The sequence below is a fragment of the Notechis scutatus genome, chromosome 2 (assembly GCF_049901735.1).
Source record: "Notechis scutatus isolate UNSWTSFEM ecotype Mainland chromosome 2, rNotScu1.2, whole genome shotgun sequence".
Classification (NCBI taxonomy): Eukaryota; Metazoa; Chordata; class Lepidosauria; order Squamata; family Elapidae; genus Notechis; species Notechis scutatus.
Window position 1 is genome coordinate 169,289,299 of NC_142010.1, and position 22,024 is coordinate 169,311,322.

At 35.1% G+C, this 22,024-nt stretch overlaps 1 protein-coding gene across 1 annotated transcript; it reads left to right on the forward strand.

Moving 5' to 3' along the window:
- The first annotated feature begins 1,975 nt into the window (after window positions 1–1,975).
- Window positions 1,976–21,800, forward strand: SRP72 (signal recognition particle 72). The gene is made up of 19 exons (XM_026688435.2): window positions 1,976–2,198; window positions 3,450–3,570; window positions 4,844–4,967; window positions 5,736–5,879; window positions 8,135–8,246; window positions 9,067–9,098; window positions 9,881–10,005; window positions 10,093–10,150; window positions 10,331–10,462; window positions 11,605–11,733; window positions 12,704–12,776; window positions 13,536–13,600; window positions 14,679–14,774; window positions 16,037–16,140; window positions 17,784–17,861; window positions 18,064–18,201; window positions 18,430–18,467; window positions 19,042–19,201; window positions 21,524–21,800. The coding sequence occupies exons 1-19, from the start codon at window positions 2,066–2,068 to the stop codon at window positions 21,702–21,704; spliced, it is 2,043 nt and encodes a 680-aa protein (XP_026544220.1). The 5' UTR covers window positions 1,976–2,065; the 3' UTR covers window positions 21,705–21,800.
- The last annotated feature ends 224 nt before the right edge of the window (window positions 21,801–22,024 follow it).

Below are 22,024 nucleotides of genomic sequence, written 5' to 3' on the forward strand. Positions count from 1 at the left end.
AATAGCATTTGTAAAGATCATAAGCATTTCCTTCAAGTTTAATTTTTAAAAAACAAACAGGAAACATTGAGATGTTTTAAGTGGGAACTAATATAGCAATGTTTTAAATAAATAAACAAAAATTGTTCTAATGAGCCGTTTAAATGTAGTCTAGGGAAAAGAAGAATCAAGAACAATTTCTCTCTAAGCTGAACCATGTTGAACTATTTTTGGCAAGAATACTTCCAAAAGCAGAGTGAAAAATGGAGTGAAGAAAAAGCTAGCATGCAAACTATCCTGGTAATTTTAATTTTGCAGTTTTTATATAATGCTTTTTTCCTTGCTCCAATAAACAAGGGGCTCTGCTGTGTGCTAGACTAGTATCATATTTCATTCAGCAGTGCAAATTGCTTCTGAAATTTTAAATTGCTCTTGAGGTTCCATAGCATTCTTACCAAAAGTAAGTATCTCAATGTAAGCTTCCAATTTAGACATTACTGGATATATTCTTTTAAATTCCAAATTAACCAAAACACCTTTCACAATAAGAGAACTTCCAATCTAAAGATACTGGTATGTATCACAAAATCCAGGTTTGGGAGGAATGGTTTTGATAGAATTTGTGGATTGGGATATTTTGTAGTATATTTTGGTAATAGAATTGGGAGTGGAATTACAAGACATTTCTTTAAAAAAAGACTACTTGATGTCTGACTACAGGCAGTACCTTGGGGAGCATGGATTCTATTAATTAAATATCCAACTTGCTGCCTAATATTCTCCCTAAGTGGAGAAACTAAGTGGATGGCCCCTCATTTTCTGTTTGGCTAATTACTAATACTAATTTCCAGGAACTCAATAAAATATAAAATTTTAATGCACTTGGGAACTAGGTCCTGTTGGATGAGAAGCCCCTTACCCTCTGAAGAAACCAGATTTGTTGCTTGGGTTACTTGGGAGTAATGACATAGGACAATAATTATAGCACTAATCTATCAGACTGAACCCAAACTGGAATCCAGTTAGAAATGGACTCTTGCAATGAATACTAAAAAAGATAACATCAAATATCTAAAATAATTAGGGGTCAGAATGGTTTACAAAGTGTGTTCTCTGCCAGTTTCACAACTAGTGCTCTGCAAAAACATTAGGCTGCAGATTTGAGGTGTTAGATGGTTTTTTCTTTTTTAGAAAATGCAATGTAGGTCTTGCAATTTAGGTTAAGAAAGATTAAAGCTGGCAGGGTATGCTGTGATTTTCTAATCCCTTTCATCACATGGAAATATGACCAGATTCTAAAAGGCTGGGAAACTCATTTAGCTTCATTCACTGTTCATTTTGTTTATTAACATAGCATGAGGAGAACACAACTACATAGGTCTGCAGTCTTGAATTCAAAAGGGTTATTTTGTTATTTTCAGTGTTGGAGGGAAAAAACCTCTATAGAATTTTCAATAACTTTTTTAAAAAAGATATAAACTAATACAAACTAATATAAACTAAGAAAAAATAAAGAGAAAGTTAAAAGTGCAAGGAACAAAAAGTAAAAAAATACGGGAAAATATTCAAAGAAGTAGCTTCTGATCGTTCAGGAATCCAAATATAAATTTAGCTCTTACTCTTCGGTTACAAGATAAGTATAAAAACCCGTTTTAAACAATTCTACTGGATCTTCTATATTCATATTTTTGTTAACATGTTCGCCTTCTCATTTACTCTTGAAACCTGCTAATGCACCAATTATTTTAGTTCTCCCATTAAAGTTTCAATTCCCTTGAAAGGATCTTCCAGGAGCAAAACTTTCAAGGTTTAAGTTCTACTGACATTCTCAAAGGTTTCCAGATTAGAGTGGCCCTAAAAAAAAAAAAAAACGTAACCAAAAACAGAAAATTTTCGAGGCACAAGACGTCAACAAGCCAACTTCTCGCCACCTGACCACGCTTGCGCCGTAGAGAAATCGCGACGCACCATAGAGAGCTGTCCACGACAACAGAACAGGAATCTCAATTTACTTCCGGTATCAAAGGGGCATGTTCAGCTGTTTCCTCTGCTTGTAAAGTTCAGTTAATTTTCTACCTCTGTCAAGATGGCGGCGGGCGGGGGGAGCGGAAGTGGCTCCGGCGCGGTTGGAGCTGCCTCGGTAGCTTCGCTCTGGAGCGAAGTGAATCGCTGCGGCCAGAATGGGGACTTCGGGCGAGCGCTGAAGTCCGTCAATAAAAGTGAGCGAGTGTTGCCGCCCCGTCGGCGTATTATTCTCTATTCTTTTGAGGCGGAGGGGGGGTGTCAGTGTGGTCTGGCAACCCTCCGTTGTAGACAATTGCAGCAGCACAAGTGACGGTGCATTTGTCTTCAGAGGAGTTCTTCCGACTTTGTGAGGTAGATTGCTATCTGCCTTTCCCTGACGTAGGTAGAGCAGCGCCAAAGGAGTAACAGCTGGTCCTGCTTGAGATGAAATTCAATTGGAGCTTGTTATTCTGGACTGCTTCGTTTCTCGATTAAAGATACAATGTATCTGCTTTCACGCTGATCTCGCCTCTGAGAATGGCTGCTGGCTACTTTGCTTTGGCCTTAGCCGATTAATGTGCCTTTTTGCCCCAAGATCTGTGACATAGGAAGGGTAGTAGTAATGCCGATGTTTTACTTTCTGTGATTCTGTAAAAAATAGTGTGACAGAATGACTCCTATTATTAAAAAAACATTGTATAATCGGGTATATAACCCCTTATGGGGTTAAACAAGCTTTCAAAAGCTGTTACTGTAATGCTTCAACAGAGAGTGCTTCATTTCTATTAACATGCTCTGCAAAATATCCATTTCATGTGCTTTGCACAAACCTTTTTCTATATTTTCATCTCAAGGGAGTTCTGATGGCTTTTAACAGCTGTGCAACAGGTAGGAAGTTCATTATATGTCTTTCTAGTCACTGCATTAGGAAAATGCTTCCTTTGCTAAATGGGTCCTTGTTATATAGCTTTTAAAAGCATAGGGAAAACAGAAAGTAACAGCCTTTCATGGAAAATGCACCTGTACTTGCTGTAACAAGCTGACCTTTCTTCACAATTTCCTTAAACAGCCATAGCCTTTTTAACGCTTCCTGTCACAACTTAACTGTAATAACACAAAAGAAAAATTAACTAATATTTATGATGATCCCATTCCCTAGTAGTAGAGTATCGTTTGTCATCCTTTGTCATTTTAAATTATTTGGAGAAATCCTTTCAATTAGATGCAGTAGTTCAGGAAAGACAGTAATTATTCTATTAGTGATTTTTGTCCAAAATGGAAACCTTCCACCAAATAATTTGCTTTCCAAAAATAAAATTGACCTGTACATGAGTATATATTCTTCAGAATGTTCCGTTTATAACTACAGCTAAGTTTACAAAACCAGAGGTATGAATAGGGAACAGATGCAAACTGTTTTTAATATATGTTCATTCTGTAGCTTAATGCATTGAATTTCCTTCTAGTACTACAAATCAGTAAGGATGATGTGACTGCTTTACATTGCAAAGTGGTATGTCTTATACAAAATGGAAGCTTTAAAGAAGCCTTGAGTGTGATTCACACCCATGTCAAAGTATTAACTAGGTAAGTATAATTAAATTTGATTAGACTTCCTATCTCTGCTGTTTTTTATGAATTTTTTGAAATATGAAAAATTACATAGATGTGTAAAAGTAAAATGCATTTATAGAAAACATAGGGATGCACTTATTTCAAAATATATTTGAAGGAAGTTTTTCAGAATGCACACAATTACTGTACCTCTGATACTTATTAAAGCAGTCTAGTCTTCTCCGTTTTGTGAGCTTAAAAAAAAAAAAAAAAAACGGCTGCCTTAATAAGTCCACTGATGAGGTTGTTGAAGCAGTCATGTCTTTTTCAGGCTTCTCAGGCCTAACTATCAATGCACAGAGAGTTGTATTCTCTTATAACAGGGTGACTCAGAACGCAGCTGCAACTATATATGCTGATATATATTATCCCTCCTAAATTTGGTATCCAGTTGCATTGAAGTAAATTTGTTCATATAAAATGATTTCAGAATACTAATATCAATCCAACAAAGTATTGTATCCAGTTAGTAAGTGTGCTAAATATTCCAGAATTTCAGTTTCTAAAAACATAAGTATCCATGAGGACAGAAATAATATTATTCTCTATAACTTTTGTTTGTTTCACCCATTGGTATAGCATGCATTGTTTTAGGCATTTTTTCCTATTATGTCCATGGTGATCCCTCCTCCCCAAACTGATCTTTTTTGTTAAAGATCAGATATAGTAATAGAAACCTTAGGAATGATGAGCTCATTTTCTTAAATCCTTTATTTTGTAGTTTAATAACTGTCAGTTGTCCATTAGGATTTAGGTTAGAAGATAAATGTGTAACCTTAATTGTGTTACATATGCACCTGAGTTAATCTCTGAACTGACAGTTGTATCTATTCATTAAACTCTGCTAACATCCTTTGCAAGGTTTTAATGCATATATTTACTTTTCAGGGGAAACAGCTGGGTTTTCATAACTTTTGAATACTTAAAGTGCATTAAATTCCAGGATGTTGTAATCATATTTCATTACATTAATATCCTCAACATAGAATATTTTTATCATATTAGGCTCAGATGTGAATTGCATCCATTATAATTAATCAATTATTATTACATGCTGCAACTTTGAGCAATTCCATAATACGTTTCTAGAATTTAAACTATACTCTCCACTGTACAGTGTAAGAAAGTAACCCCCCCCCCCCAGGTAAAATGTTAAGCAACATAATATGTATATGTAATATATATATATCAGTGTGTTGAAGAAAATGTGTGAAATAACCTCTGTATTTTATTTATATGGTTGCAGTGACTTGATAGCTTTTGAGAAGGCTTATTGTGAGTATAGATTGAACAGGATTGAAAATGCTCTGAAGACCATTCAGGGAGCCACCCAGCAGACAAACAAACTAAAGGAGCTCTATGGACAAGTGGTAATTACACCTTTGTTTCAAATGCAAAGGTCACCTGTTGGTTTGGTGTACATTTAGTGATTATGCAAGTAAAAAAACTGGAAGTTCAACCATAACTGCCCCAAATGTAGCATTAATTATAAAATAACTTGATATTACATTTCCTGCTACCATATTAAAGTGTAAACTAAAAAAATTGTTGGGCATTATGTGTCCAGGGCTCAGGTCTGGGGCCCCGAGTGTATGAAGGAACCTGTCTCCTGGTTATGTTTTTCTTGGCTGCTGCATATTTTAATTTTTGTATATGTATTTGTTATATTGTTTTTATTATTATCCATTGTCAAGGAATGTACATAATTTTACAGAAAACCTTTTCCCCAAAAGGTACTTCCCCCCCACAAAACAGCTTTTTATAGCCGAGTTTTTAAATATTGTGAATGTCATTAGGACTAAGTGATTACTTTTTTAACTTCACACTTTATATGTACATTATAGATTCTTTCAACTATAGAGGAAAGAATGACATTTTACTCTTCTGTTTGCTTTTAAAAAAATGCAGGTTGTGAATTGAAGGCAGATAGCTGCTATTGAGTAGAATTATCTTGGCTCAGATTAAGAAACCAGCTTTGTCCCAAAACTTGTAGAAGCTTTCTCTGATGCTTTTTGGAATTGCTAAAATGTGATGCTAAATAAAATGAACTGCAGTAACAGTATGTTTATCCAAGGATTTGATTTTATACGTGTTTATTCTGCACCTGATTTACCGAGATACTAATTTTTCCTTTTCAGTTATACAGATTAGAGCGTTATGATGACTGCTTGGCTGTGTATCGGGATCTTATCCGTAACTCACAGGATGACTATGAAGAAGAAAGGAAAACCAATCTTTCTGCAGTAGTTGCTGCACAGAGCACCTGGGAGAAAGTGGTGCCAGTAAGTAAGTTTGTAGTAATGATATACAGAATATGTGAATCACTCCTTTCACACCTCAGTTCTGTCATTCTGCAATAGATTAATTACATGAAGGGTTTAATTATATAAAGCATGTAATAATAGAGGATCCTTACTCACCAGCATTATTATAAAATGACTAATGAGAATGGAGGGATTAAGAATTGTTCCTGAGCCATAGGCTTATGCTCTGCTTTTTCATCAGCTCTAACCTGGCAGCAAAATTAAGAAAGAAAGCCAAAAAAACCACCCCACCATCAACACATCCTTTTGCTGCGCAATAGTGTCAAGTCTCTATAGTACTCTAAGGGTAGCAGGATTTTCCCTTCAACTGTGGCATCCATGGATCTCAGTTCTCTATAGGCAAAAGGGAGCAGCAAACCCAGCCAAGACCAAAGTACCTACAGTAGTAGTGAACAAGTTGTACATCTTGCCCCAGAGAACTGTGTAATGGCAAATTATAGTCATCTGTGACCCAACAATAACGCTGCCTTTCAGAATCACTGGAAGATGGAGAGATACTTACAGAATCCAGTAATGAAATAAGAGTTTTACTAGGTGTTCACTCTGAGAATAAGGGTTGCAGTCATTTTCTACTCTCAACAGCATCAGAATATGAGCACATGTTTTTTCATATCCTATTTCATGCTCTGCCTTCTTTTAGATAGGAAGCAGACAAGCAGAGTTGGGGAGTTATTAATTTAATCAATTCTAGCTTTAACAACCCAAGTACTTCTCCAATAGCCAAGCAAAGAACTAAGGCAAGTGTCCTTTAGCATGACACCATTATCTGTTAAGCAGGAACACAAGTTGAGAAACTGCACCATAGCTGGAAAGATACCATGCTGGAGAGGTAGCATCTTTTGATGGTGCTGAAGAAAAGAGATTGGAGAGCCATCCGGATCTTCAGGCCTTAAAATATATTTGCTAGACATTAAGTTTATAATGGACATATTGGTAGAGGACTTCCTATGGATAACTTCCTAGGTTTGGTAGATATGACAGAGACCTATCTCACATCCCAGTCAAGTCACTTCTCCCTTATCAGAGGTCCCTCAGGTTTGGATCCAATAATGATCACTTTCAGTTAGAGCATTGTCCTGATCTGATATCAGTAGCAAAAATATTCATTGAGGTGAGGGTGGGTCTTACGAGCCATTTAAGATGCAAAGGGGTGTATGTGTGTGTGCGTGTGTGCGCGTGCGCACTTTCCTGTGACGAGCTGTTTCAAGCCCATATCCCTATTTATTTATGCCATCTATGGCATATCATACATGGGCTAGCAATGTATATTAACATTGCCCATATCTCTGATACTTGCCTATACATAGTCAATTATCTAATTCATTCGAGCATAAGATACTTCTCAAGTTCTGCCTTGGTTCCGCCCCAGAGAACACATGTAGCTCAAGCAATGTGCATTAGATTTTGAAGATCTATGTCATATCTATATTAGAGAAGGAAAGCACTGGTGAATTACTTGTCTCTTATGAACAAGAAATCAGAGGAGATAAGTTTTCCATTCTGCAATTAACAGAAGATGGATGAATGCATTATCTTGGTCTTCACAGTCAGCAAGATTTTTACAATGCTTTTTATAGGTGATCACTACGCTGGCAGGTTTAAAGGTAAAAATCATATTAATATACATTTGTAAGGCAGTTCTAATATGGAATTGCCTACTCTTATGAAAAGTAAAATAATGCTTCTTTTGTAGATACGCATGCTTACACTGATGTACACTTGAAATACTATATGTCCCTCTCCCATCAGCTCGATCGTTGGTGAAAAGAATTGTATTGGATTTACTGCAAAGCACTTTTCTTCATTTGAAGATGGACTTGACACTCCCATCCTGTAACCTATAGTCTCATAAACTATCCATATGTCTCCAAAGTTGAGGTCCTTAGACACTTAAAGTGCATTATGCTAACTGTTAGATATTGTCCATCTATTTTACCAGTTATAATTTGGTTGTAACAAGAGGATGCACAGTAAAGGAGGAGTTGAACCACCGTTAGCTTAAGTATGTTCATGCAACTGGAGGAAACATTTTCCCTCCATGAAATAGGAAGAAGTACTATCCTCTAACTACATGTAAATTTCACTCTTTCCTTCAGATTATCAAAAAGGCACATTTTGAAACTACCCATTCATATTGCAATAGTTTAAATAAACAAGCAGATGCTATTTAAACTTATTCAAACTAAATTTCTTATTAATTTTGCTCTGCTCAGGAAGACCTGGGCCTTCAGGAAGCTACCTATGAGCTGAGTTACAATGCTGCCTGTGCTTTGATTGGACAAGGCAGGTTGAATGAGGCAATGAAAATGCTACAGAAAGCTGAAGGTAATGAGTAATAAATTTAAATTATCCTTTCCATATTTAGAAGAAAAATATTTCCCCTGGATGTTGTGTTTATAAGCTGTGGTATTCAATGGTATTTAGAAAAATAAATCTGAGAAAGTACATAAAAAACGTAATTCTTATGTCCTCAGTTCATTGCTTAATTTATCTGCCTAGTTAGATGGTAGTACATAGCCAGACTCAAAAACAGATTGAAACCTGGGTAATATTTGGGGAGACAAAACCAGGAAATTACAGAACTTCACCAGTGTTTTAAAGTATGTGGCTAGAGCCACTTATATACACGCACACTTCATATTCAGAGCAAACTGGTAATTGGACAAAGAATAATGATATAACTTTTCACAGCCCAGTACTTGCAGATGTTTTCTAATATAATTCCATTTTTCTAGTCTACTGTATTGAATGCTCAGGTTGATCTTGCTATTTCTGTGCTGCTGGTGTAGACCAATGCATACAGTACCAGCTTGGGGAAATAATTGTGACTCATCATGAAAGAAGTGCATTCTAATGTTTATTGATGGTTTGCTTTCTGATTAGTTCTTCATTCTTGTCCCTAGAATCACGGCAAAACAGCAGTATCTTGTTTACATATCCAGAGTCTAGTTCTCTGGATTTTTTGTTTATAGCAGCATAAATCATCTAAAAGCTTTTAACCTAGCTCTATTTCTTACAAATCTTGCAACCTGAATGTGTTTGGGGGAAGGCATAACTTTTTGATTTGTTAACATTCTATCATTGCCTCAATGTTTGATTTGTGGTTTTGTATATTTCAAAATTAATTGGTTAAATTTTCCCATAGATTTGTGTCGCCAATCTCTCTCTGAAGACTCGGTAAGAGTTTCAGTTTAATTGAACAATATATTTTTGTGCCAAATACGTTTAGATCAGGGCTATCAAACTCCTGGCCCACAGGCCAAATACATCACGTGCTGGCCACACCCATGCCCAGTTCCAATACATCACGTGATGCTGCTGTGATGATGTGAGTTTGGCACCACTGGTTTAGATGGTTGCAGATGATATTTGCTATCTAAGATTTTAATGTTTATTAAATTGGGAGAGGTCATTTGTACTTTGTATTTTATAACATGTTTTAATGTTGTCTTTACATATTTTGTACCTATTTAGAATTATAAACCACATCAAAATGTAGTCTGAAATGTAATAAACAGATAAGCAATTCATAAGAATTCTTTCTGAGAGATTCTGAAACAGCACTCTGTCTATTGTGCCTTTAAGTACTGGTAGTATATCCTTTTTCAGACACATTCTCTAAAATGTAGTAGTGAAAATCTAGCTATAGCAAGGTCTTTAAAAGATAAATAGTAAAAACTGTCAGCTTTTATTGGTTTTTTAAAAGCATTTAAAAGTTTAAAATACTACTGATTTGTAGCAAAATACATTTATTGTGTTTGTAGTTTAAACTAATAGAGTTCAGTTATAAATTGTGTGTCATATTTGTTTTAAGATGTTTATTGTTTTCTTAAAAGCATTTAAAAGTTTAAAATACTTGCAGTTGCTGATTTAGTAGCAAAATATATTTGATGTGTTTGTAATTTAAACTAATAGGATTCAGTTATCATAAACGATGTGTGTCATATTATTCATTTTAGGATGTGACCGAAGAAGACATTGAGGCAGAATTGGCCATTATTCATGGTCAAATGGCTTACATTTTGCAACTCCAGGGTCATACAGAGGAAGCACTACAACTTTATAATCAGATAATCAAACTAAAGTAAGTATTTCTGTTTATTATGATATTGCTTTTAACATTTTTTTAAAATGACATATTTTCAAAAGTGGATGTATTCTATTTTTACAGACCCAAAGATGTAGGATTACTTGCTGTCATTGCCAATAACATCATTACTATTAACAAGGTATAGAATATTTTGTTATAATACCTGGGATATCTTTGTAATACGATACTGTTTTGAACTATACTAGATTTTTGTAAAGATCTGCCTTTTTGCAAAGTGGTAGATGAAAATATTATCATAAGGGACTTATGAAATACCACATTTATATTAACAAAGCATTACGTTCTGTACCTTTCACAGGACCAAAATGTCTTTGATTCAAAGAAAAAGGTGAAACTGACCAATGCAGAAGGTGTTGAACATAAACTGTCCAAGAAACAACTCCAAGCAATAGAATTCAATAAAGCTTTGTTGGCCATGTATACTAATCAGGTAATGTAGAGTTTGTACCAGTTTAAGTGAATTGCTTAAGCCAAGGCATCAGGTTAGAACTCGGGAGACTCTGAATTCTAGTCTTGCCTCGGGTAGAAAACCAGAGTGAGTCAGTATGTCTCAATCTTGGGAAGCAAGTAGTGGCAAATCATTTCTGAAATCTTGCCAAGAAGACCTCAGGGGCTTATCCAGGCAGACACAAGGAGTCAACTCATTTATTATGTCACACGGCTCCAAAATATACAGCTTAAAAATATAGGAAGTTACTTCCTCACATAAGAAAATAACTATCCATGCATATAAGAATCTTAACATGTTAAAGAAAGAGTAGTTCAACAATTTGCTAAAAAGCAGAGAACTCATGTTAGAAGGAAGCTTATGATACAAGGGTCCTGGCTGTAAAGAATTATCTACTCAGTGGCTTTTCTTTTTCCAAAAAAGCTTTTTAAAATCTACCATACAATTCCATGTATTGTAAAGGGCTGTGGGTCACAATATTTATGACAGCTGCACTGCCCCAGGATCATATGATCACCACTTGTAGCCTTCTCAGCTGGCTTCCAACAAGCAAAGTCAATGGGGAAAGCCAAATTTGCTTCAGAACTGCATGATTCACTTAATAACTGCAGTAATTTGCAGTTTGCCAACTATGGCAAAAAAGGTTATAAAATGGGTCAAAACTCCCTTAACAACTGCATGTATACTATTTTGGAAAATTATAATAGCAATAGCACCTTAAACTTATATACTGCCTCATAGCACTTTACAGCACTCAATGTCAGCATATTGCCCCCAACAATCTGGATTCTCATTTTACCAACCTCGGAAGGAGGAAAGGCTGAGTCAACCTTGAGCCAGTCAGAATCGAACTCCACACTGTGGACAGAGTTAGCTTGCGATCTTGCGATCTAACCACTGTGCCATCAGAGCTCGTTAATAATGTGGAATCTACATAAAATTACTAGGTTCTTTATTATAATTCCTATACATATATTCTCTTTTGAGAAATGTTGAGCAAAGTTGCTACAAACGATATGCTGCTGATGTAGCATTCAAGATGTTTACTTATTATATATATGCCTAGTCATCTTTCTATTGAATTGGTTTTCTGAACTTGCCAATTTTTTAATCTTACCTTTTAGGCAGATCAGTGCCGAAAACTGGCATCAGGTTTACAGTCGCAAAGTCCTGAACACCTCCTTCCTGTTTTAATCCATGCAGCTCAGTTGTGTCGAGAGAAACAACATCCTAAGGCAATAGAGCTCCTACAGGTATAGTTGGCTGATAGAAAAAAATATGGTAAATTTCCTTCATGGGGACAACTCAACACTCTGATACAATTTTCCCCAATGGTTTCCTTTTAAAGATTTTTTTATTTTGATATTTCTGTACATTACTGAAAATCATTTCATTCTCTAATAATCACGGCCCATGGCAAACTGTTAGCACTAACTGTATTTGGTGTCTTATTTCTGGTAGAAGTTTAAAAGAATCAATATAGATTTAATTCTGTTAAATTCCTCAGAGAGGTCTATGTCAACTGACATCTTTCTCCTTTCCTTGCTTAATTCCTTTTTACATTTTTGTGAATGAGCTGGAACTATAAATTCTTGTGGTTTGTAAAATTCATGAATATTTTTACATTCTGACTGTTAGCAATTGTTAGTAGAAATTTAACACTGCACTACAGATCCTAAGCTAACAGAAAATTATTACATCTGGATTTTTTTTTAACTTGCAGCATAGGCAATAAAGGAAGACGCATGAAGATTCATAGCATTACTTGTGGTATAGAAAATAGGGATTGAAATAAGTGTTCCTCCTTTCCAACATTTGAATCTTGAGGGAAGTTCAAAGCCTATAAAAAGAAGTGCTTTTGCATAGATCAATAGTTTAGCTATCATTAATGCTTTAAACACGACTATTTGCTATCAGTGGCTATTAGGCTTTGCAATCTCCCAGATCATAGGCTACATGTCTTGGATACTGCTGCTAGGAGAAACACTGGAATCATGAATCATTTTCTATGCTTCTGATTGGCCAAATGCTTCACTAAGTAATCAATCAGCTTAATTCAGCTGATTTAGGCTTTTACAATTAGACTAGTCTTTGTGTATTCACATTTAAGAGTTTATTATTGGAAGGTAAATATTCCCCTATGTCATATTCACTCATAATAAAGATCCTATTTGGTAGATTTTGAAGCAAATTTTGATTTGAATTCTTCTTTTTGACCTGTAGGAGTTTGCGGATCAGCATCCCCAGAAAGCATCTGAGATTAAATTGACCATGGCACAATTAAAAGTTGCTCAAGGTACTCTGCCCCCACTTGCCAATTCTTTAAAGAACTTTCATATGCTGATAGTCTTATGTGGTTTTTGTTCAATTATTACTTCTATGGAACATACTGCTGTTTTCTTGTAAGAATAAACTAGCATTAGAATAAAATACTTAATTGAGCATCTGCTGTTGGGAGACACTTAAGCCAGGAATTGCTGCTTAAGGGTCAGATGAATTCTTTGCTTTATAAAAATATTATAAATTGAATACCATTATAGTTGTGCATTTTTAAAATATTTTTTATGAAGTTGGTTTTGATTTTCAAGGGAAGTGATACAGAATTATATAAATAATGCTGTGACCTGAGTGACATACAAATTTGATAAATAAATAAAAACTTTACTGTGATGAATAGTATTTGTATTCTGCCATCTCTTGCACTTCTAAGATTTCAGAAGGCATTTCCTTTATGTTTGTAAGAATATTTTTGTATTCATCAGAGGCAGAAACCTTCTATTTAGTTTAACTCTTATCTTCTTAAATAATAACCTATATTCTGATAAAGCTGTCTTCTGCAATATTGTATGTCTGCAAGCCGCCTAGAATCACTTCTGGCAAGATGGGCAGCACATAGATTTAATAACAAATAATTAAATATTGTGGTACACCTGCAGCTCTAACTGAAGGTTTGTTTGGTGTTGTCCTCCTTCCTCTTGTAAAGATGGTAAAACTAATGTCTAATAAAGGACTGGATAAGAATATTGATAATTATGTCATTTGTTCTCTATCAAAGGCAGTGTCCTGAACGCATGCATCATCCTAAGGAGTATAGATGAGCTAAGGCATAAACCTGGCATGGTGAGTTATAGACGTAATTCAGCATATATGAATGTAGTTAAAAATTCCATGATAAAACAAGAAATTCAGAATTTGCTTTTGAACTCATTCTCGCACAACTAACAACTAATTTGCAAAAGCAGTGAAATTGAGAATTATGGCCAGTGTGTTATATTTATTTATGAATTTATAAACTGTCAGGATAACTCTTTAGTTGTGCATAAGAACAAGAGTTGCATCCGGGGCAATAATAGCAATAATAAAGAATAGAAATATACAGTTTCAGTAAAAATTATAATTACAATAATTCTTGCATTGGGCACTTTATAGCAGTCTACTCCCAGAGGCCTTATGGATCAGCCAGGTTTTTATGAGTTTCTGCAAGGCCCAAACAATGGGGCTACTCCTTTCTTGGTATATTATTGGCAAGAAAAAAATTTGTTTATAAAATGTCCACTATTTACTGTATTTTTCAGACTATAAGACACACTCCCCCCCCAAAAAAAAAAGTGGGTGGAAATGTCTGTGTATCTTATACAGCGAATGCGGGCCCATTTTTGGCCTCCAGAGGCCTCTGTGCATCCCAGTTTTGCCCTTCCCGACAACCAGAAGCACTCTGCAGGCCAAAAACACACCCATTTTTGGTCTCCCAAAGCCTCTGCACGTCCCGTTTTTGCCCTCCACAGCGATGGGGAGGCTGAAAATGACACCCATGGAGGCCTCCGGAGGCCCCAAATGGGTGCGTTTTTGACTTGCAGAGTGCTTCTGGTTGTCGGGGAGGGCAAAAACGGGATGCACGGAGGCAAAAAACTATTTTTTTTCTTGTTTTCCTCCTCTAAATCAAGGTGCATCTTATAATCTGGTACGTCTTATAGTCTGAAAAATAGGGTATTCGTTTGGTTTTATTTTAGTTCTGAAGGATACTTCATTTCTTGAATAGTGATTCCATTACTCTTAAGTGATTCTATTCATTTTTACACACAATTTACCTAGTAAGAAAGTTACAGTTAAAACACAATGATAGTCTTTGTTTCAGCATTTGTTAGTTAAATAAATGTTGTCTTTCTGCTATCTCCCATCCATTTCTGAATGGCTATAGGTATCGGCATTGGTGACAATGTATAGCCATGAAGAATATATTGACAGTGCAATAGAAGTCTTGGCACAAGCCATTGAATGGTATCAAGAATTCCAGGTAAGTTATAGAATGTAGATATGATTCAAGAGATAAGGTGGTAATGTATAGTTATAGGAGTGATGATCTTTTTTTTGAATTAAATGCAACTGTTTATCTAGAATATTAATCCCCCAGGTGTTTGTTTTCTTAAAAGATTCCTGTGACTTCTTAAGCAACTCTGGGTGGCTTATAACAACCGTAAAAAACAATAAATAAAACAATAATAAAAACAATAAACAAAACTCTCCACCATAATTACATTTGAATGGTGTTTTCCTTCCTAACTTAAAAAAAAATCTGCAATGCTATGTTTATTCCATCAAGTTTTCGCGATAGGTTGCATATAATGTGTGATTTGGAAAATTCAGAGAAACAGCAGAATAACTTACTATTGAAGAAGTGCAGATAGAAATAAGCAGTTTATAATTATGAATATGCGAATATAATCAACAGAGACACACATAAGCTAATACTAGTTAAAATTATTCTGTTATACTATTTTTATTGCTATTAGTATTTGTATTAATATTCCTATTTGTTCTTTCTTTGCTTTTCTATAAATGATATGCCCTGACAATACACTGTATTCAAAATGTTTATAAATAAAAAAGCAGTATAATTATAATAATAAAATATCCCCCAGTTATCAGAGATCTGAGAAGTTCAATGGCCTGGAATTATGCATTATCCCTATCTCAATGGATTACTCTTGTTAGGTGTTGGAATAATTCCACAAAAATAATTTATTTTTTGTATAGCTTTAGCTTCGTTGGTTTGGGACAGAACTGGTGAGGAACAGAAATGTGTATTCAGGGAAAGGATTATTGATAATTGGAGGAACTGAAATTAGTGTACTGTTTTTTTTTTAAATCTATCCAGTATACTATATAATTCGTTGAGCAACTATCATCTGTCTTAGCCATTACATGCCTGCTTCCAAATTATCTCTTGAACTTCAATATTAAAAAACTTGAGTTTCAAAGGTGTAAATTTTCTCAGTGTTCTATAAGATAGTGTACTATAATAAATATTCATGTGTAATAAAAATTATATATCCTTTGTAAATCCTTGCCAACATGACATCTAATAAAAAGTTAAATATAAAAAATAACCAAAGATTATACATGAGCTTCAAATCGGAATATAGATTTGCTACTCGGATTGATACATAATTGACTTTGGAGGCCCCTAACATTCTGAAAGCCCAAAGCAGGCATCATCTCACACCAGCATGTTAGTTGATTTCAAATTAATTGTAAACAAATACTGTATTTTTTCAGCCCAAGTCTCCAATACTTTTATCACTAATAAGAGAAGCTGCTAACTTCAAGCTAAAGCATGGCCGAAAGAAGGAAGCCATCAGTGACCTTGAGGAACTGTGGAAGTAAGTCTTTCTGAGAACCCCTAAAAAAAGAGGCTTACAGGAAATGAGAAAGACATTCACAAGTATGCTCCTGAGCAAATATATTAAAATAACATAAACTTAAGTATGTTAAATCCAAACATGGTATTAGTTAGAGCACAGATCAAATTAGACATGGTCTAGTTTCACAGTGCATTAACTTTACAGCAGGTGGACAAAAATAATGATTCTCCTTACATTTCAGCCTGGCTAGAAGTATTCTGAGAGATCATTCAGGAACAATTCTCAAGGGTCCCTTGGTAAATGTTAAAAGAAAATTCACTACAAATGTGGATTTAGCCTGTGTGTTTGTTAATCAGCTTTAAAAAGCAATTTTACAAGTATCAAATATATAAACCTTTTAGCCAACATTCAGATAAAGCTTCATTGCCTTTGTAGTTTCATGATCCAAATTCCAAACTTTCCCTCTTCCCCAAGAGCAATTTCATTTTTGTTAGAGAAGATTGTGCACTGTCTTTTCAGTCAAACACAAAAGTTCCATGGCTCTTTATCTTGGTAGTTCAATGGATATTCTATTGAATTTAAAATTGAAACATTCCCTACACTATTCATTAGATTTTTTAAAAATTGTTTTCAGACTAAACCTGTGGGAATGGGCAAACTTAATTTTACTCTTGGAGAATGTATTAGCTGCCCTGTGATTCTTTCTAGTTTGCAAGCATTTGACGTATAAAATCTAACTTACTAAGTGCTGCGGTAAGTGCTGTCTAATAAAAATAGATTTTGGATGCATTTGAGGTTTTCTACCTTACTATTTTTGTATACAATTGTTATGTTTTGTTACATTAACTGATCTGCTGTTGTTGAGAGAAATTACTATATCTGATCTTCGCAATAATCCTGTGAAGCTGGTCTCTCTTGAAGCATTTTGGCAGATTTGATAAGAGTGGAGGCAATGCTTTCCACAATAGTTGGTGGTTTTTAAATCTGAGTCAGTACTAAAACCTCAGTTAATTCAAGTATAGTAGTACTTCAGTACTCATTGTTAACTGATTCTGGGAGGCACAATGAATACCAAAAAGGATGAATACCAAACAGGTTTTCCCCATAAGGAATAATGTAGTAAGTCATGAGGTAGTTGACATTGGCAAGTTCTAGCCTGTGTATTGAGTACCAAACAAACAATGAGTACTGGGACAACATTTTCACATCAAAATGCGTTGACTACAAAATTTGATGAGTTTCAAAGCAGTTGAATACCAAGGTACCATTGTACTATATTGACTTCTCTTAAGGTCGTTTCTAGCTGTAGCTTGGATAAACGCATTTCATCCAGCAAAATCTTAGGTTTGTAGCCGTGCTGATTCTTGATCAAGCCTTAAAGTAAATGAGGGTTGGATTACTAAAACAATATATAAATCATCTTCTTAATCCAGCTGGATTTTCCTGTCTCTTTCCTGATATGGAGGTAGGTAACTAGAGCAGCTGTGAGCTGCAGCTATGCTTCAAGTAAGAAATAAAGAGGCTTCATAGTTCTTGAAATATTGCTTGCAATTCCTACGAGTTTTAGTACTGGGATACTTCATGGTTGCTGATATCCAGAAATCCTTTCTCTGGTGTTAGTGGAAAAGACATCTGATTAATTCAGCTCTTTATTTTCATAGACAAAATCCAGATGATGTCCATACCTTGGCTCAGCTGATCTCTGCATACTCACTGGTTGATGCTGAGAAAGCCAAAGTGTATCCTTTCTATGAGGTTGAGGAGATGGGTCTACAGGCAGTGTTTGATCATTCCATCAAGTAGGAATGTTTGCCACAGTAAACTTGTACACTAAGTTATTTTTTATTCACCTTCATGTTGTTTGTTTCATGATTTAAATCATCCCTTTGCTTTTATTTATTTTATCTATATTGTTATTCCTAAACTCTTTTCTTGCAATAGTCTTAGCAAACATTTGCCTTCTTCAGACACAATGTCTCTGAAAGTAGATGTAGAGGCACTGGAAAACTCACATGGAGCAACCTACATTCGGAAAAAAGGTGGGAAACCCACAACCGAGAATCAACAAAAAGAACAAGGGTAAGGGTAAATAAGCTTTCTAAAATGATTATAAAATGAATTATAATCTCAAGCAAAGGGGGATATGGAGAAGACCAGTTCCATAAACAAAACAAATACACTGGTTATATATTTCTCTTTCTCCCTTTTTAATTCTAAATCAAAGTCCTAAAATTCTTATTTCGCAACCATTAACTTCAACTCTTCTGATGCACTTCATTTCAAACATTTTCTTGCTTTTTTTTTTAGACAAGGGGATGTTAAGAAAAAGAAGAAGAAGAAGAAGGGTGAGTGTCTTATTGCTACAGAACTAGCTTGTTGCAAAAATATGTTTGGGGACTTGGCTAATAAGACCTAAACACCTCCCGGCTAAATTTAAAAATGTAGATTTGATTTGATTTTATAATGCAGAATTAGATGTAGCCTCTATGACTAAATTATTATTTAGAATGTAATAAATTTCTGATACCTAATTGCTGGATGAAACAAGGAAGACCTGCTATCTTGCTTCCCAAAAGCAATTGTTTAGTCACAACTGAATGGAAGTTTAGATAGATTTTTGGTAGTTTTTTTAATGCATCTTCTAAACTTTTTAAAAGACTTGCCATGCTTGAAACAAATCCAATTTTTACAAGCCAGAGTTTTATCTTTGCATAGTATGTTAGTTGGGGAGGTATTGTATTACTGCAAAAAGAAATTAAGAAAAGGTATAGAGCCTACAAAAGTCATTGTCCTATACATAAAACTTTTGGGTTATATGAGTTTCGCAGTGGAATACATTTTTGGGTTATATGAGTTTTACAATGCAGCTATTCTCAAACAGAGCATACAAGTAATCATTCTATTCCAAATACTATGTAGGAAAACTGCCAAAGAATTATGATCCTAAAATGACACCTGATCCTGAACGGTGGCTTCCAATGCGAGAACGCACTTACTATCGTGGGAGAAAGAAAGGCAAGAAGAAGGACCAAATTGGGAAAGGAACTCAAGGAGCAATGACGGCAGCTTCCTCTGAATTGTGAGTAACTAGTTATCTAAACTTGTGGACTTCAATTTTGGGCCTACTGCTGCTCAAGAACTGATACAGGTAGTCCTTAACTTACAAACATTTGTTTAGTGACCATTCAAAGTTACAACAGCACTGAAAAAAGTGGCTTATGTCTGTTTTTTATACTTACGACCACTTGGCAATTGGAAGCCAGATTCACTTAACAACCGTATTACTAACATAACAACTGCAATGATTCAGTTAATAACTGTGGCAAGAAAGGTTGCAAAATGTGGCAAAATTCACTTAACTGTTTTGCTTAGCAGTGGAAATTTTGAGCTCAGTTGCGGTCGTAATTTGAGGATTACCTGTAAGGATGAAAGGTTAAATATTTCAAGGATAGACAAAAGATGGTAATTCTTTGCCTTGATAAATAAGCACATTGGCCAAGAATGAGAAATAATCTTATATTAGATACATAGTTGCATTTAGTTAGCATATAATTAATTACAGTTATATGCAATGGATTGAGAAAAGGAAAGAGCGAGGATTTTATGCTGTAAACAAGGGGGAAAGTATGTAATAAAACAATAATGTTCTGTTCTGAATTACTTCTTGAATTACTTAAATTGCCTGCATAGGTTTACTGTATGGCTACTTCTGTACACAATATGCTTACACATATCTTTCTGCAGATGTTCTCTTTTAAGTATTTTATCATTAATGCTGTCCAGAAATTGCTTTCTATTGTCCTTGGAAAAGCAGAATGTGGGGCAAGAGTCTTGCTGTTAAGTTCATTGACATTTTGTGATCAGAAGTGCTCAAAGAGATGATGTTGCCAGTTTAAAACAATTTAATATGGCTTTCTGTTTTGTCCCATAGTGAAACAGATGAGGCTTTTCTAAGTTTGGGTACAGGTAGTCCTGGACTGCCCACTTAACAGTCTGAAAATATGCAAATGCGAGTAGATAAATATGTACCACTTTGGCAGGAAAGTAACAGGGTATCGTACGCCTCGTCATATAGTTATGTTGACTACATGACCACAGAAATGTCTTTGGACAATGTTGGCTTCCTTGGCTAAGAAACAGAGATGAGAACCACCCCCTAGAGTTGGACACAACTGGACAGGGGAAAACCTTTACCTTCCCAGACTCAAAACTTTTTGTTTAATGATGGTTCAATGTTATGATGGCCTCAAAAAAAGTGACTTATGATCTGTTCTTAAAGTTAAAACTGGCGTACAACCACAATACTGGCGTACAACCATGTGACAAATTCAAGCAAATTCAATTGGAGAAGCCGGATTCACTTAACTGCATGATTTACATAATAACCATGTGATTCATTTAAGAACCATGTTAAAAATGCTCATAAAATTAGGTCTGATCATTAGATAACTCATTTATGATTATAGTGACAGATATTCCCGATTCCAATATGGTCATAAATTGAAGATTATCTTTCTTGCCTTCTCAATATCAGAATAGGAAAGGCAAAGGACAAATCTTATAGAATGGAAGGTTGTAGCTATATTTGGGGAAATAGCAATTTTTACCTTTTATAGTTGGGGAATTCCATGGGAAATTTTGCTTTTTAAAAGGCTTTGAAAAGCTTTGTGGTAGCATCGAATGGCAGCATCATATCCTGAACTAATCTCCATCTTTAGTCACCTCTAATTATGTGACAAAGCTGCTGTATAATTGGTTTTGAAACAAAGGATCTGTAAAAAATTTGATATACCAAGAAACAAACCATCACAACTATCTTGTTTACTTTCCTATTTCTCAGTGGGCATTATTAGTCAACTATATATTGCTGTATATTTCTGAGATAAATACAGCTTAATAACAAAATTGTGTAGAAGTTCTTTGATTAGATTTGGAACTCAGTACAGATTATCAAAGTTGGTAAATTGACAGATAATTTCATGTAGATGTAGAAACCAATCCTTGGAAAATAGCCATATATACTACTTAAATGCTTGTCAGCCTTACAGAACTTTCTAGACAAAAAAACCAATGCCAAATTGGTCTAAAACTTCTTTTATTACAATAGCTTTAGTAACAGAATATTGCAAACCTGAATGTGCTTCCTCCTTCATTTTATCTTTGTATGAATTGGGGAAGGGGGACTATCTGAAGGGTTTTATCAAGTTAGCTTTTGGGAAAGGGCTGAGATCCCACTTGTCTGATCGTTGCCCTGGTAGCAGTTTTACCAACTGTCCTCCAAAGCCATTTTCAATGGCCACTTCAGTTCTTTGCAAGCAAGTTAGAATTCATATGTAGTTTATCTATCTTAAATATGTGAATACTGTAATTTATTTACATGTAATGTGTTCTTTTTTTGCAGGGATGCTAGTAAAACTGCTAGTAGCCCACCTACATCCCCACGGCCTGGCACTGTAACAGCTGTTCCATCTGCATCAACAAGCAACATGATACCACCCAGGCACCAAAAGCCTCCTGGTGCAGCAGCAACAAAAAAGAAACAGCAACAGAAAAAAAAGAAAGGTGGAAAGGGAGGCTGGTGATCAGGACAAGCAGCTGAAATTGCTATATATTTTTTCTTGTTATGACAACTATGATCATAATAAAGATCAAACAAAAACATGGTGAATTTTTCAAAATTGTGTTTGGTCTCTAAATTTTGTTTTATAGAGAAAGCTTGTTTTTGTTATTAGAATCAACTGCTGGGGGCATTATTGATTTTTGAATTAACTAACATTTCAAGGAGACATTTAACCAAATGGAGACTGAATGCTAAGAAGGGAATTGAGTTACTGTAAATACCATTAAAATAGTGCTTTATTTTAATAGTTCCATTCCATTTTGACTGCTTTGTGGAAAGATA

Bases quoted from the DNA above. Each gene is read 5' to 3' on its own strand.
- SRP72 (XM_026688435.2), top strand. From the start codon at position 2,066: ATGGCGGCGGGCGGGGGGAGCGGAAGTGGCTCCGGCGCGGTTGGAGCT. The intron at 10,151-10,330 runs GTATAGAATATT...TACCTTTCACAG, and splicing joins ACATCATTACTATTAACAAG to GACCAAAATGTCTTTGATTC. The intron at 17,862-18,063 runs GTATCCTTTCTA...TTCTTGCAATAG, and splicing joins GATGCTGAGAAAGCCAAAGT to TCTTAGCAAACATTTGCCTT.